The sequence below is a fragment of the Epargyreus clarus genome, unplaced genomic scaffold (genome assembly GCF_041222505.1).
Source record: "Epargyreus clarus isolate Ecla_fem2 unplaced genomic scaffold, WU_Ecla_fem_2.2 ptg000014l, whole genome shotgun sequence".
Lineage (NCBI taxonomy): Eukaryota > Metazoa > Arthropoda > Insecta > Lepidoptera > Hesperiidae > Epargyreus > Epargyreus clarus.
The window spans coordinates 9,480,036-9,494,818 of NW_027332222.1; the positions used below are offsets into that span (position 1 = coordinate 9,480,036).

The 14,783-nt window shown below is 34.6% G+C and overlaps 1 protein-coding gene across 9 annotated transcripts in view; it reads left to right on the forward strand.

Annotated features, from left to right (window-relative positions):
- Mmp1 (matrix metalloproteinase 1) overlaps positions 1 to 14,783 on the forward strand; it is a 39,617-nt gene that overhangs the window by 20,815 nt on the left and 4,019 nt on the right. For 7 of the 9 annotated variants that reach the window (XR_012102876.1, XR_012102878.1, XR_012102875.1 and 4 more), the window contains exons 3-12: positions 4,035 to 4,164; positions 8,364 to 8,468; positions 8,728 to 8,896; positions 9,933 to 10,008; positions 11,009 to 11,086; positions 11,325 to 11,456; positions 11,761 to 11,935; positions 12,410 to 12,613; positions 13,231 to 13,487; positions 13,955 to 14,111. Coding sequence is in view for 4 of the 9 variants with exons in the window: in XM_073079978.1 (XP_072936079.1) it covers positions 4,035 to 4,164; positions 8,364 to 8,468; positions 8,728 to 8,896; positions 9,933 to 10,008; positions 11,009 to 11,086; positions 11,325 to 11,456; positions 11,761 to 11,935; positions 12,410 to 12,613; positions 13,231 to 13,487; positions 13,955 to 14,111 (1,483 nt within the window). In the remaining 5 variants the exon portion in view is untranslated. The remainder of the gene's footprint in view (positions 1 to 4,034; positions 4,165 to 8,363; positions 8,469 to 8,727; positions 8,897 to 9,932; positions 10,009 to 11,008; positions 11,087 to 11,324; positions 11,457 to 11,760; positions 11,936 to 12,409; positions 12,614 to 13,230; positions 13,488 to 13,954; positions 14,112 to 14,783) is intronic. The other 2 variants (XR_012102879.1, XM_073079979.1) reach the window with 1 other exon arrangement.

The window sequence follows — 14,783 nt, forward strand, 5'->3', positions numbered from 1 at the left end:
TGTTCGTTAAATGTTTTATTTGATTTTCTCATCCGAAGCCTTTTGATAAGTGTTCCTAAGATTAGCCAGACAGACTTAGACAGATTTTAGTATCATGATAAGAAATATAGGTAGTATACATATATGATGTAAATCGAATCCTATTTTTTAAAGCCGAGTGAATAAACAATAATAAATGTAGGTTTTACATGTTGTATTATATAGATTATACATAGATACACAAGAAACAATAATTTATAAGAAAATTATCGACAACGTAGCACATATTAACTGTTAACAAGTCAATTCAAGGCTTGCAACGTAATTCATATTATTTATACATAATTTATCTCCATAAAATATTTTCATTTCAATAAAATATTAATATGTTTATTTGTGGGGACATACTTTTTAATATATTTAGCATGACGACAGACCTTAACAGAAATTAATTTACCTAAAATATTATATTTCTTAGTGAAGCACTATTTTTGTGACATGATTTGAGATTATGCATTTATTTGATAGAGGCTAGTAATTACTTAGTCGTACAATATAACTCTAACTACAATTACATTAAAGAAACACACGTCTATGCTCGTTATGCGTAATTAAAAACAAAACAAGTCACGTGATATTACAGTTAATTTTGAATGTAACGGGTGTTGACACTTCAAAGTTATCATATAAATCTGTACGTTGGAACATTAGGCATTCGTCAGGTGAGCGTGGCAAACAATGCACGATGTCAACGGCCCCGCCATCAGTCATAACCTGAACGCACCCAAAACTGAGCCATTCCCTTGCAGTTACTCATCAACTGGTTTGTTTACTTTCAAGGAAGCTTGTACCTACGCTCGTAGATTAGATTTTAACTGCGAGCCCTTGAAAATAACTAGTTAAAAGGAATTTGTACGGAAATGTTGTGTCAGCTAAGTAAAGAATACAGTAGTTGTAAAGCGGAAAACTGAAAATTAGCTGCCTGTATTTTTTGCTGCAATTTTTATGGCTCACTGCTCCAAAAGGGCTGTGGCAAAGGGTGAGAAAAGCTCACAACTAAAATATGTATAATAACCCCACAATGCTTTACTTAATTATAATCTTAGCAAAAGCTGTCTAAAGCTTGGTCAAAGATTTTGCTATAAAAATATTTGGTATGCGGTCTTGCTTACATTACCTAAATTCTCATTATCAACAGCTGAATAGTACATTACAATACGAGGACGAAAAATTTTTTTCTGACAAGTGTGAGTTTGCAGGCCGAGCCGCAGGCGAGGACTGCAATCACACGAGTCAGAAAAACATTTTTCGTCCGCGTGTTGTATAAAATTTTATATTACGGGGTCGGAAATGGGGGTTTTGCGCACGCGAAGCGTGCGTAAAACGTCCATTTACGCACGCCGTGATATAAAATAATTTTAGTATGTAGAACGATATAGCTAGCTTATCAAATAGTATTAGAAGCTTAGTGAAATTGTTACAAATAAACAGTTTATTTTAACAACATATTCTGTGAGTAAACAATAAGCGTACATTGGGGGTATTGACTGCGGTTACATTGTAGTATTCCTAAAGTGACCATTTATTCTTCCACTCAAAACGGGACACCGATTTATTTATGAAAAATGTTTTTAAAATCTAGTCTTATGTATGTGTTATATAAAAGTATTTTTTAAGCTAATTTAGAAACCTGTGTAATATTATTTTATAGTTATTTTTATATTTGTCAGAGTTATTCACCCCATGATACATGGCTATCCGATGAAAGAGTTACAAAGAAAATTACATGAAAAAGACTGCTTTTAAATCTTTATTATTTATTGATTTTAATAATTAGTTATCATTGTCATTTGGGAAAACGGGACGATTTTGTATCCTGAGTTTCGTTTCGGGGACACCGGGACGAAGAATCGAAAAAAGGCACGGTCCCGTTCAAAACGGGACGTATGGTCACTTTAAGTATTCCCCGAAGTTGAGCAGATGAGACAAAGGGCTGGTGCGGACCGTGCCAGTCGGAGATGGTGTGGGCATTGCGATGCTAAGCACGTGCCCTGCGTCTCAGCGTGAAGGCCAACTATCATTACCATTCCCTTAGGAGCTTTGGTTACGCGTTCGTCAAAGTGGTAATGACCGTCACTCGGTATTACTACGTTTATACTAATTCGTCACTAAATTTAAAGTTTATGAAATGATTGGAAACTGATTATTTTTTGAATATTAAAAATGTGAAGTTATTTTAATGTATAAGATGTCGTGTGCTAAAGAATAAACTTATATGAATTTATAACCATTTCTTTTAACGTTAAATGCTTGTCTCATTTTTGTAATTATTTGGCTTTATCCTATAATTAATATTATGTCAAGACAACGTCGAGCCTATACGAATATATTGTATAGTTCTGTTTGTCGGTGTTTGTTTGTACTATGTTAACTATATTATTTGCCAATACCATTTTAAGGTAAATATGAGTGCAGAAAAACTTCTGTACTCATATTTGGGTTCCAATTATCGTGCTATTTCAAGTTAACTAACGCGCCCTTAGTAATTGCATGAACACACATTTTGCGTAAAAAATAAACAAACTTCCTTACAATATGAATAATGAACAAACCAATAACAAAGTTATAAATTACTTACAGAAACCTTTTGTTCTTTGACAACATAGCTAAGACTATAAAATGCTTCAGTTTTGAAATATAAAAATGATACCTGTATAATACGTACCATGCAAATAGTCTCTTAATGTAAATCAGGTTAAACAAAAATAAAAACAAAGGATTTTACGTTTGCTTAACCCAAGATTTGCACTTCAGTATTTGCACTGTCGTCTAGTGCGAGGTACAATACAAATACAGGTTTGTGGCGATAACCGCTCGTTCCGAAGACGCAGCGTTGTATCCAAAAACATGTGTATAATCAAATCATTATACATATAATCTCATTGATAACGTAAAAAGTCTTTTCTTAACGTCTTCTTTCACGCTATCCTTATCTTCCGCGACAATAAACAATGGCGAGGTAACCTTGTGTCCGCGAACGATAATATTCTGTGTAAGAGATAAACTGTAATAATGTGAGCAAATTAGCACATAATTAGTACCTACGATGTACTTGATCAAGTGGATTATTTCTCAAAAATAGCCGCATGCACCCTTATATATGGATTAAAAGAATATAAGAGCGAACACTTTTAAGAAAATTAAAGTCATATAGTGTAATCATATCAGTCAAATTTAGGATCAATTTTGCTTAATTTCAATCCAGATTTGGAGTTGAAAGCAGCCGATATTGGGTCACATCGCATACTCTAAGATTAACTGGTATGCAAGGGGACGCGTACCGTACCCTGAGAATCTGAGTTAGATTATCACTATGTACACTGTTACAATTAATACCTTACGTACTATGTTTAGCCTTGTGCACAATAAATATCACTCATATCTTCTTTTATCAATTGCGTAATCCATTCTGTAATTACTCCCCAATCGAGTTACTAATCTTTGATTAAAATTGTAAAAATGTATACTTAAGTCTAGTGCCTAGTGTAAACATGAAAGTTAAAGTAGGTTCATTTAATTAATTCAATATTTACGTTTTAAAATTGCGTAAAATTGTTGAATACATCTAATAATCAGTGTAAATTAACTAATCGGAACATACATCACGTTTGGTATCTCGATAAAATTCAGTCCTCAAGGATATCGTCATTGTAAAATACCTTATATGAAATTTTATAAGAATTTGTAAAAAAAACTAATTTTAACACTACTAAAATAATTTTAAGAAAATTATTCACTCAATTATATATTTAAATACAGCTGGAAAAATATGTTATTTTAACAAAATATGATATTTTAAGTTTGCAATAAATATAATTGGAAGTTAAAAAACTTATTTTAAACTTAGTATCACATAAAAAGTTGTATAATCGTTGAATATTAAGAATTCTATGAGTTGACGACCGTATATGTCTGTATATATATCTGTGTATATTCGTATATACAATTACGTAAATATCTGATGTATATTTCTAATAAATCGTTATTCTTTACAGATGTACCTAGCACAATATGGTTACTTAAGTCCGTCAGTGAGGAATCCTTCAAGTGGGCATATTATGGACGAAAGTTCGTGGCGACGAGCGATTGCTGAGTTTCAGAGCTTTGCAGGACTGAATGCGACAGGTACGAAAATATTAATACATAATGAGGTTTCAAGTCATATTTTTAAATGAGTGTGAACTAGTGCGTGAAACGCTTACGTACAGTTCTGTGCAACGACGCTTTCATATGATATTTCAGGGAAAATAAGATGAAGCGACAGATTATGGACTACTGATTCAATATGGACCGCAAAGATTTCAAGCGATACAAGCATTCGATCTCGATAGTTATCATAAATAGCATTCACGTCCATTAATTATTTAATTAGTCTATACGATTTTTGTCTTCCAAAGATTGAAATTTCAAATGACGATCTTTGGATAGAATTATTGTTGACGGTTGTTAGACTATCCTAGGATTTAAACGTTGTTTTAAAGAAATTGGGTCATAATTTAATAGTTTTCACTTTGTTTCTTACTTCTCTCCGGGAATATTTTCTCTGCATTGGATTGATTATTGCATCGTAGGACTTATTTGAACCTCGATCCACTTGTAAACAATGAAAAACAAAAGCCTGTAACACGTCACTTGAATTCCTATACATTGCAACTTACCCGATTGTATCGGTGGTAGGAGGATCTAAGTCTTTGTAAGCAGGAAATGATTCATGCCTAATCACCATTTAATATTAACATACGGAATTTTATACTCCACATTGAACAAGCCTTTCTAAAATCTTAGAATTACGCCTCTACGTAATCTCTTCTGTGAATCTTTGTAGGTTTCTTTGAAGGAACTAGTGCAAAAAAGAGAAACATTGTTTTTATAATGCAATTTAATAGTTTACTTCCTTTTATGAGAGAGTATTAATGAATCACTGTACGTATGTTTCATTGCGGTTTACGCGTATTCCTTCCTATTGACTTAAGCGTAAATTTCCTTGAGCGCCTGACTAAAGTTTTTACATCTTGGAAACATATACAGATGAATTATGGGGTAATGAATACTATAAGTAATAAGGCACTGTAGTAGGCGCACCAGTAGGCGGTTAAGAAACTCGGCTTATTGATTGAGGGGTCCGAAGTCTCAGGCACCTCTGATATTTCAAAGTTATGTGCGTATTAGAAATTAATTATCACTTGCTAAACGATAAAGAAAATCATTGTGAGGAAACCTGCATACCTGAGAAATTCGTAAAAAAAATCTCAAAAGTATGTGAAGTCTACCAATGCGCACTTGGGCAGCGCGGTGGACTATGACCTAATCCATCTCATTATGAGAGGAGAACCGTGCCCAGCAGTGGGACAGTAATTGATGATGATGATGAATACTATAGAAAATTATACGTAAATATATTTGCGTTGCATCTCAACCGTGTTATTGCATAGTAAATTACGTTCGTGAGCTCAGATGACACATGTTATTAATACGTCGGTAATGGACAGAAAATGCATGGTGGGCATGCGTGACCATTGTTGAATTACAGGGGCTTAATGATGTAACGCTAACCCACATGTAGAGATGCGAAGTGGTGTGATTATCGATATAAATATCGATATTTATAAGACCTAAAACATCGATATACCGATAATACTGAAAATTTTAAAGCAAAATACCGGTAATTCAAAATATTCGAAGTAAGAGGTATTTTTCTTGTCACCGACAAATCTCATCATTGCTATTGAACTTTTAGCTAAAATATATAGATAATATTTTAAATGTTCTGTATTGATACTTGTTTTTCTTCATAATTATGACAATATTGAATTGAATTAATATGAGTATATTTTCTATAATGACATAAATATCGATATTTTGGGTTCGATATTATCGACATATCGACATCGTCGCATCCCTACCCACATCCGCGCCTTGGCCTTGCTCGCTTCAGTGAGTGGTCACTGCAAAACTACTTACTTATATTTTCATTAAAGGGGTCAAGTTGACTTTAAATTTATTGGTGTTTGTGACACGAACATTAGTAATTGTTGAAAATGATTAAATTTAGTATGAAACTAATGTTTTATATTTTTTTTGTTCAAAATTCGCAATTACACAGCATAGTAAATATTTGTGATATATGAAGAAATGTTTTATGACAGATGGAGTTGGTTGTCAAGGATTAAAGAATTATAATGTGTTCGCTGTGTTTTCCTGAGTTTGTAGCTTCCCAATATATAATAATATTATACATATTTGGCATTTTTTTGTAAAAATTCAAAATTTATTAATTCAATTCATTTTTTTTATTTCTACAACTATTAAAACGCAAATGCAAAAATGTGTCAGTAGAACCGGGGCAGAAGCTTGTATAGTATAATAATCGTAAATTTATGTTAAGTCATTTGTACACGTGTGTTCCCTGGTCTGTCACGAGCCGCATAACATAGACTGCGCAGGTACAATTACCTACGAGTCGGTGGCATCACGCTTAGCAGCCAACTATTTAAATACCATACCATTACGTGGTTAGCACTCGAATCCTCCTCACATATGTACAGTCAGCTCCAAAAGTAGATGAACATAATAAAGGTTTCAAAAATTCCTATACATATAAGCGTTAATAAGTAGCTGAACACAACTAGCACGATAATTACATCAACGTCGTAAAGTTTCAAATGAAGACGAACACTACAGTGTCAAAAGTAGCTAAACAATGACATATCATATTAGTGAAGTTAGCCATTTAGCACATACGGTGTTCAGCTACTTTTGACGCGGTAGTATTAATATACTTTTGAAGTTTTACGACGTTCATCTCTTAGTTTTGTTTAGCCACCTATGAACACCTAGGTATAAAGGTATTTTTGGAATCTTAGTCTGTTCATCTACTTTTCAAGCAGACTGTACATTGTACGTGCCTTGATACGGAAAGTAGTTTATTGGTCCCTACAGCGAACACTAAGCCAGCATTATTATGTAAGCAAATAAAGCACCATAATGGAACACAGATAAATAATTCAACGTCGGTCGCTACGCAATTTCATTTTAGTGTGTAATTGTCCTGCACGACAGGAAGCTGTTAAAAGAATAATGCTGGAATTGTTTAGCTGGTAATATTGTTGTTGTTGAACCTTTGGATTGAATAGACAAGGGTTTCTCAAAGTAGGGGACACGTACACCTTGGAGCTGGTAGCTAATTAAAAGGGGTACGAGGCAAGTTTTATGTACTAGTGGACACTTGTCTAACTAATCCATTCAATTTACGATAAGACACAAGCCACTCATATTATGGGTTGATGATATATATTTACTATAAAATCATAGATAATTCATATCTATGATTTTATAGTAAATATATATCATCAACCCATTATTGTCCCACTGCTGGGCACGGGTTTCCTCTCATAATGAGTAGGAATAGGCCATAATCCACCGCGCTGGCCAAGTGCGTATTGGTAGACTTCAATTACCTTTGAGATTTTTTTTATAAATCTCTTTCCTTCGGTTTCCTCACGATGTTTTCATTCACCGTTTAGCATGTGGTAATTAATTTCTAATACGCACATAACTTTCAAAAATCAGGGGTGCGTGCGCCTGGGATTTGAACCTCGGACCCCTCGATCGAGAGGCCAAGTTTCTTAACCACTAGGCTATCACTGCTTCATTAATCCATTCAATTTACGATAAGAAACAAGCCTACCACACTCGTATAACATTATCTGATAATTCATATGTATGATTTTGTAGTAGTATGCCTTTAAATAAAAATATCTTTTTTGAACGCATTAAAAGTTAAGACGAAATTTTCATCTAATCTAATTTGTTAGTCGTTTTCCTAGTCCGTAAACTTATATTATCGTTCACACGTGCGTATTTTACACGCATTTTCCGCTTATTTGTTTGTTAATTCAACCCGTGTATATTGAGGTGTGATAGGCTTGAATTTAAAATACAAATATATTGACTAGGTCGGTTTTATGTGATGTCCCTGTACGACGTTTCCGCTTGCGGTTTTGGATGATGTGATTGTGTAATTACTTCCTAGTTACTCTGTAGAAAAACGAATGATGTCCATTTTTTGATGCTCTATTATTCGAGTTATATTTTTTTGGACCCGTTTGGGCTTCAGCTTTAGAATGGGATTGCACGCGTTGTTGTTACACATATTTTTTAGCGTGGATCGGAATTGCGCACGTTACTGTAACACATAATTTATTTGTAGTGTATAACTTCATCTATTAATCGTCTGATTTCTTAAAATTTGTTTGAACGCATTTAAATATTTATTACGTAAAATAATAAACAAAAATAATAATTATTTGTATTTCTTTTCTCAGGTGAACTAGATGACGAGACTAGCAAAGTTATGTCACTGCCAAGATGTGGTGTTCGGGACAAAGTCGGCTTTGGAGAGAGCCGAGCGAAACGATACGCATTACAGGGTAATTATATTTTTAATTCGACAAATCCTTTATATCCCTCCTAGTAAGATTTAAGACAAGGACGACCAGTCCGTAGAAAAAAAGGATAATTTGTAATCAGATAAAATAATTAGTTTGATGATAGCAGTGTTGCTAGGCTTCAAATTTAATAGAGATGGGATAAATATCGATTTTTCAGCATTGAATCTACCTGATTTACGTAATTATAACTTTAGTACTTTTCTCTGTGACTTATAACTTAATATTTTGATTTATACAGGTTCTAGGTGGCGTGTAAAGAATCTGACTTATAAAATCTCGAAGTACCCCTCAAGACTGAACCGCGCCGAGGTGGACGCCGAGCTTGCCAAGGCTTTCTCCGTGTGGTCTGATTACACGGACCTCACCTTCACTCAAAAACGATCCGGACAAGTCCATATTGAAGTCAGGTAATACATCTTTAGAATATTTTATGAATACTACTTTATAGTTCATTCAGCAGGGTAAGGAATTGTTACGAATTTCAAAATCGAGTGTTTTTAAACGACAGTCCACAAGAATGAGGTTATGTATTAATTTTGTTTATACATTTTATAATAAATTTGAAAAGTAGTGACAATGAAAAATATTTAATCGCTTCCCTTGAAGTCAGTTGTGAAAATCCTATACATAATGTAGAATCGATTTTCCGTTATATCGTCTATCGACTATCGACGCGGTAGATACCCTGATTAAGGATTACAATCAGGGTTGCATACAAAAATGTTCATTGAAAAAGTACTACATTCAAGTAGTATTATTACAATAATCGATTGTTCCGGAAGTACCCGATACAAAAGATTACTCACATAAATACTATTTGAAGCCTGTGTAATTATTATTTGTGTATTCTAAGAATGTACAATAACAGGTTCTATTTCTATTAATAAATAATCCATATGTGACATTGTTTCACAATCAGTGTTATAATGTATTACAAATTGAACAAATCGCTCAAATGCACTTAACATGTTTCCATGGCTATGGGAATCCATGTGACATAACACAAATTGTCATAGCCTTAATTATGTTTCATGGTCCTTACGCATTTAGTTCGATTTTAGTCATTAAATGGGTTTAGTATGATATTTCGAAAATCTATAATACTGAATATCCATTTATTTCTTTTTGTATTACCATTGATCACGATACTAGCGATCGTGGTGTAAATGGTTTAAGAAACTTTATAAAAGTACTGTAAAAATATACAATTTCAAATTGTGTTATTTTACTATCAAAGTTTTTGCTTTCAACAATATATTCATCTTTACAAAACCATAGACCTGTATTTATAGGCCTGTGCGTATATCATATTTTAGTTTGTAATATTATATTTACATATGTATTCAAAGGATCTAATGAAATGCTCAGAAAAAATCATCCATATCCTATCTCTCTTCAAATATAATTACAAAATATATTTTTAATTTCAATTTTGTTTTTTAGATTTGAAAAAGGAGAACACGGTGACGGCGATCCTTTTGACGGACCTGGCGGCACCCTCGCTCACGCTTATTTCCCAGTAAGTATGGAATTAATTATTCTAAAGGTCCATCTTCAGACTTTTGCATATAGAGTACGCGTAATACCTCACTTATTAGAATTCGCGTATGCTGTTGGTACCTTACTTACAAGCAGGCAAGAGTATATGTATCATAAGGTAAGTTTGGTACAATCTTAGACCGTATCTGATATACGATTCAGTTATACCGGGTCTCCAACGAAAGCATTTATATACGAGTAATTCATTACGGTTCTGGTGATAGAGCAGGGCTCTATCACACAGACAGACACAATGACAGATGGACAGGCAGCGAAGACTTAGTAATAGGGTTCGGTTTTTACCCTTTTAGTAAAGAACCCTAAAAAGTAGCGTAGCGTCGTTCTGCTTTGAAGTTTTATGCTTAAAGTTTGTATTCGTTTCAACGTAGGTCTAAATGAATGGTAGTGTACTGTCATGCATATGGGTAATATATTGCTCAAGTTTTTATAATTACGATGGCTACTTAGTTTCAATGTCACATAAATGTTGCGTAACATGTACCTAGAGTAATTTCTTCCGGGTTTGTGAAGCATCCATTAAACCATTATGAAAAATGTTTTAGTATACATTTTGTTCCATCTAATTGTTCAAATAATAGGAAAGAGGATGTAACACATTATATTGTATGATTGTGAAAGTTTTTATTCACAAAATAGTTATGCATATTAAATACAATAGTTTATTCATAGAGTAGGCACAAAAGTTGTATAAATTAGATCTATTACTGTCGTCATAATGTTTATTACATAATACTTACTTATTAATAAACGTATATTTTGGGCTCAAAGCTTTATGTATAAACGTTTCATTTGAAAAAAATACACATAAAGATAATTTTCAGTGTCTAAAATCAATTTGAAAATCGCAATCAATCAATAACGTTTTATATATAAATGCCATTTCGGTTTTAATTGACTAAAACTTTTAAAAATAATACGTTAATATGTATGTCTTATGGCAAAAATACTTGTATTTTCAGGTTTATGGTGGTGATGCTCATTTCGACGATGCGGAGGCGTGGACCATTAACTCGAGGCGAGGAACCAATCTCTTCCAAGTAAGTTTTGTTGTTTTTAAGTGGTTAGAACAAAATTATGAACACTGAACAATTTATTGTAATAACAATCTAGGCGCTCGGTAGTGCGCTAGGCCAAGTTCCGTCCTAAAGCACGCAGTGTATACAGTGTACTCATAACAAAAGTGTAATTAACGCTGAATGTCATTCCTAAAGATATTTTAAGTAATTTCTATTTGACAACATATATATAAATATAATTTTTAATTATTTGTTATAGGTTGCAGCTCACGAATTCGGCCACTCGCTGGGTCTCTCCCACAGTGACGTACGATCAGCCTTGATGGCCCCCTTCTACAGAGGATATGACCCTGCTTTCCAGCTAGACCAGGACGACATTCAAGGCATCCAGGTATTTTACTAATTCTTTTTTGTGTGACGTAAGTAGGTGGACACTATAGGATCACGTATATTAATCAGAGATACTTTTCAAAAGTGGCACTTCTCATACTAAGTAGACCTTGGTATACTCCTACTGGTTACCCTAAAATATTTCTATATTGCGCGACTGAACATTCCTTTTCTTATCAAACGAAAACACGGCATCATAAGTCAACCCTGCCCATAGTCAACATCATACATTTTTCTTTTATTTAAATTAATTCTTATAATTATATCTTTATTATTCAGTAAGTTTTATAATACATTTTTTACAGGCTCTCTACGGTCATAAGACCCAACTCGATATCGGTGGTGGCGGAGCCAACCCCAACCCAACAGTCCCGCGAGTGACGACGCCACCGCCATCTTCTGAAGACCCCGCTCTTTGCTCTGACCCCAACATCGACACTATCTTCAACTCTGCGGACGGCTCCACTTTTGTGTTCAAGGGTAAGTTAATTTACTTTGTAGATGGCAAAACTCACAGACCTGTAGTGTACCTAACAGATCTGTGGCAGAACTCTTCATGATTGGACTCCGGAAACATCACCGCCACACCTATTTCTTTCTAGAGTAGTGTCAACCGCTAGTCTTTCGGTTTAAAGTGTGTGTGTATCATGTCTTTTAATGATGTGTTCCAACTTACTCAGAGAAAAAACGCAATTATCGCGGACTGCAAGACTCTCTCTGGAGTTCATTGCAGTTCAACTTTGATAGTAAATACTAATTCCTATCAGGTTGACTGCATGGCCATTTGCTACTTATTGCTATGCTATTGTTACTCGTACCTTTTTTACACAGAATTCCATCTCAATACCTTAATTCTCTCCGTTACTTAAGTAGGTACAGAATTACAGATGATCATGTTTTATGTACTAGCTTGTATGTATTAGGTGATTTTTCATTATTTATTTGCGTCACCAGGCGAGCACTACTGGAGGTTAACCGAGAGTGGCGTAGCTGCGGGCTATCCCCGCCTGATCTCCCGCGCCTGGCCTGGCTTGCCCGGCAACATTGACGCCGCATTCACCTACAAGAACGGCAAGACATACTTCTTCAAAGGCTCCAAGTACTGGCGGTATAACGGGCAGAAGGTGGACGGCGACTATCCTAAAGAAATCAGTGAAGGTAAGAAACTATTTTTCAATTTTAATATTTCAAAAAATTTTAATTTCCATATTTTCATCAGTACCGGAATTTTAATTGGAGATATAAATTCAAATGAGTATTTTTAGTTCTTCTTTATTATTTCGTATACATATCATGCTTAATACCTTGTTTTTATGAGTATCGATGAATACTTAAATTTAGTCGAGAAAATTGACAGAAGAAATAGATTGTCTTCTTTAAATATTTGTAAGATTTTACTTGTCCGTTTGCAACGGGATTCGATGACGGTAGATTCTGTACATGTAGGATCAACTGATCTAATTTTAGCATTAAGATTAATAGACCAATTGCAGTCGTTTCCTCAATTGTAGTTATTTGTGTTCTACAGTAGATGCTACTTATTATAGTATCTATATTGTGGGGTTTTAGCGCTTTGAATAAACTAGTAATTATATTTGTGTCCTCTAATTTTATAAAATCCCAAATATTAGATTCATATTTGAAATGTATGAAATTTATTTATAAGGGAATTTGAGGATTTATTATGATTATCATGTATATGAACTACTTGTATATCACTAATATCCATATTTATGTAGAAATTCATATTTAATGGATTAATTATAATATTCCAGGTTTTACCGGAATCCCTGACAACATTGACGCTGCCCTCGTTTGGTCGGGCAACGGCAAGATCTACTTCTACAAGGGCTCCAAGTTCTGGCGGTTTGACCCTGCCCAGCGCCCGCCAGTCAAGTCCACGTACCCCAAGCCCTTGTCTAACTGGGACGGTATACCCGATAATATCGACGCTGCCTTGCAATACACCAATGGATACACTTACTTCTTTAAGGGTGGCTCTTACTGGCGGTTTAATGATAGGACATTTAGTGTAAGTACATATATTATACATTCATTCATCTAATTACTAACCAAAAAACATTGTAGATTACACATGACCTCCAAGAAATCACAATATTTCTTTTCGTAAAATTTGGACACATGTCGAACCTATCTGGGATTCGAACTCAACTTTTAATAGGAGGTCAAAATTATGAGTGTGGTATGTAACGTAAAAATAACACCAGAAAAAAATTACTCCATAATTATTGCTTGAACAAACGAACAAAACTAAATCAGTTGCAACCTGTAGTTACGCTGTAAGTAACGCAGTAAGTTTAACTTGAATTTTTAGGTAGCTATTGGTACTCTTAGGAGTGAACGCAATGCATATTCTGTCACCTCTAAAGATACGAATATTACAAATTTCTCCAACCATTGGCAGAGACAATGGTTTGCTACTAAACAACTTATTTGACTAGGATATGGGTACTAATATTCCAATGTGTATGTCGACAGGTGGACACAGACAACCCAGCGTTCCCGCGCTCCACAGCGTACTGGTGGCTCGGCTGCAGCAGCGCGCCGCGCGGCACCGTCGCAGGTAACGCGCGCCTCGCCACCGCGGACGACACGAACGACGACGACGACGTCGGCGACATACTGTTCGACGCAGGTACGTGGGCCACCCGGGGCTGAGGGGGAGTTAAAAAAGGGTTGGGTTTGATATATCAGAGATGATATAGATAAAGATGGGGATAAATATGAGGAGGGGTAAGATTAGAAAATAATAGGTTTTGATCTATGGGAGATGATATAGATAAAGATGGGGATAAACATGAGGATAGGTTAGGGAAAAGAGAAAGGAAATAGTGATAATGAATCAATTGGAGATGGGGACAGCTTAGGATAAGTTAGTTTAAACTGGGATGATAAGAACGTAAATAGTACGGTTATATCTCTTGGAGACAATAATAATATTGTAGGGGACCCAGTAGACATAGATTATGCTAAAGGGCTGAAAAGGGGAATAGTAAGGATGAAAGTGTTAGAGGCGTGATGTGAGACGGGATCTGTTAGAAAAGGGGAAAGTATGAATGAAGGCTGTACCAGACGACCTGTAATAAATTAGGAGTGAAAGGAGCACTTCTAAAATTGTTTTAAGTGATACGCTAATAAAGTTTTAGCGCAAATTGGTATATGAACTTTGGTTTGAATGAAGGAGCATTATGGATACATTTAATATCTTGATAATGACGGAGAGGCATTGAGTTACATTGCATGTGTACGTTTAAATATTACAAAATATGTTATTGTGATAGACTGATGTTTGTTCCTGAATTTGTAT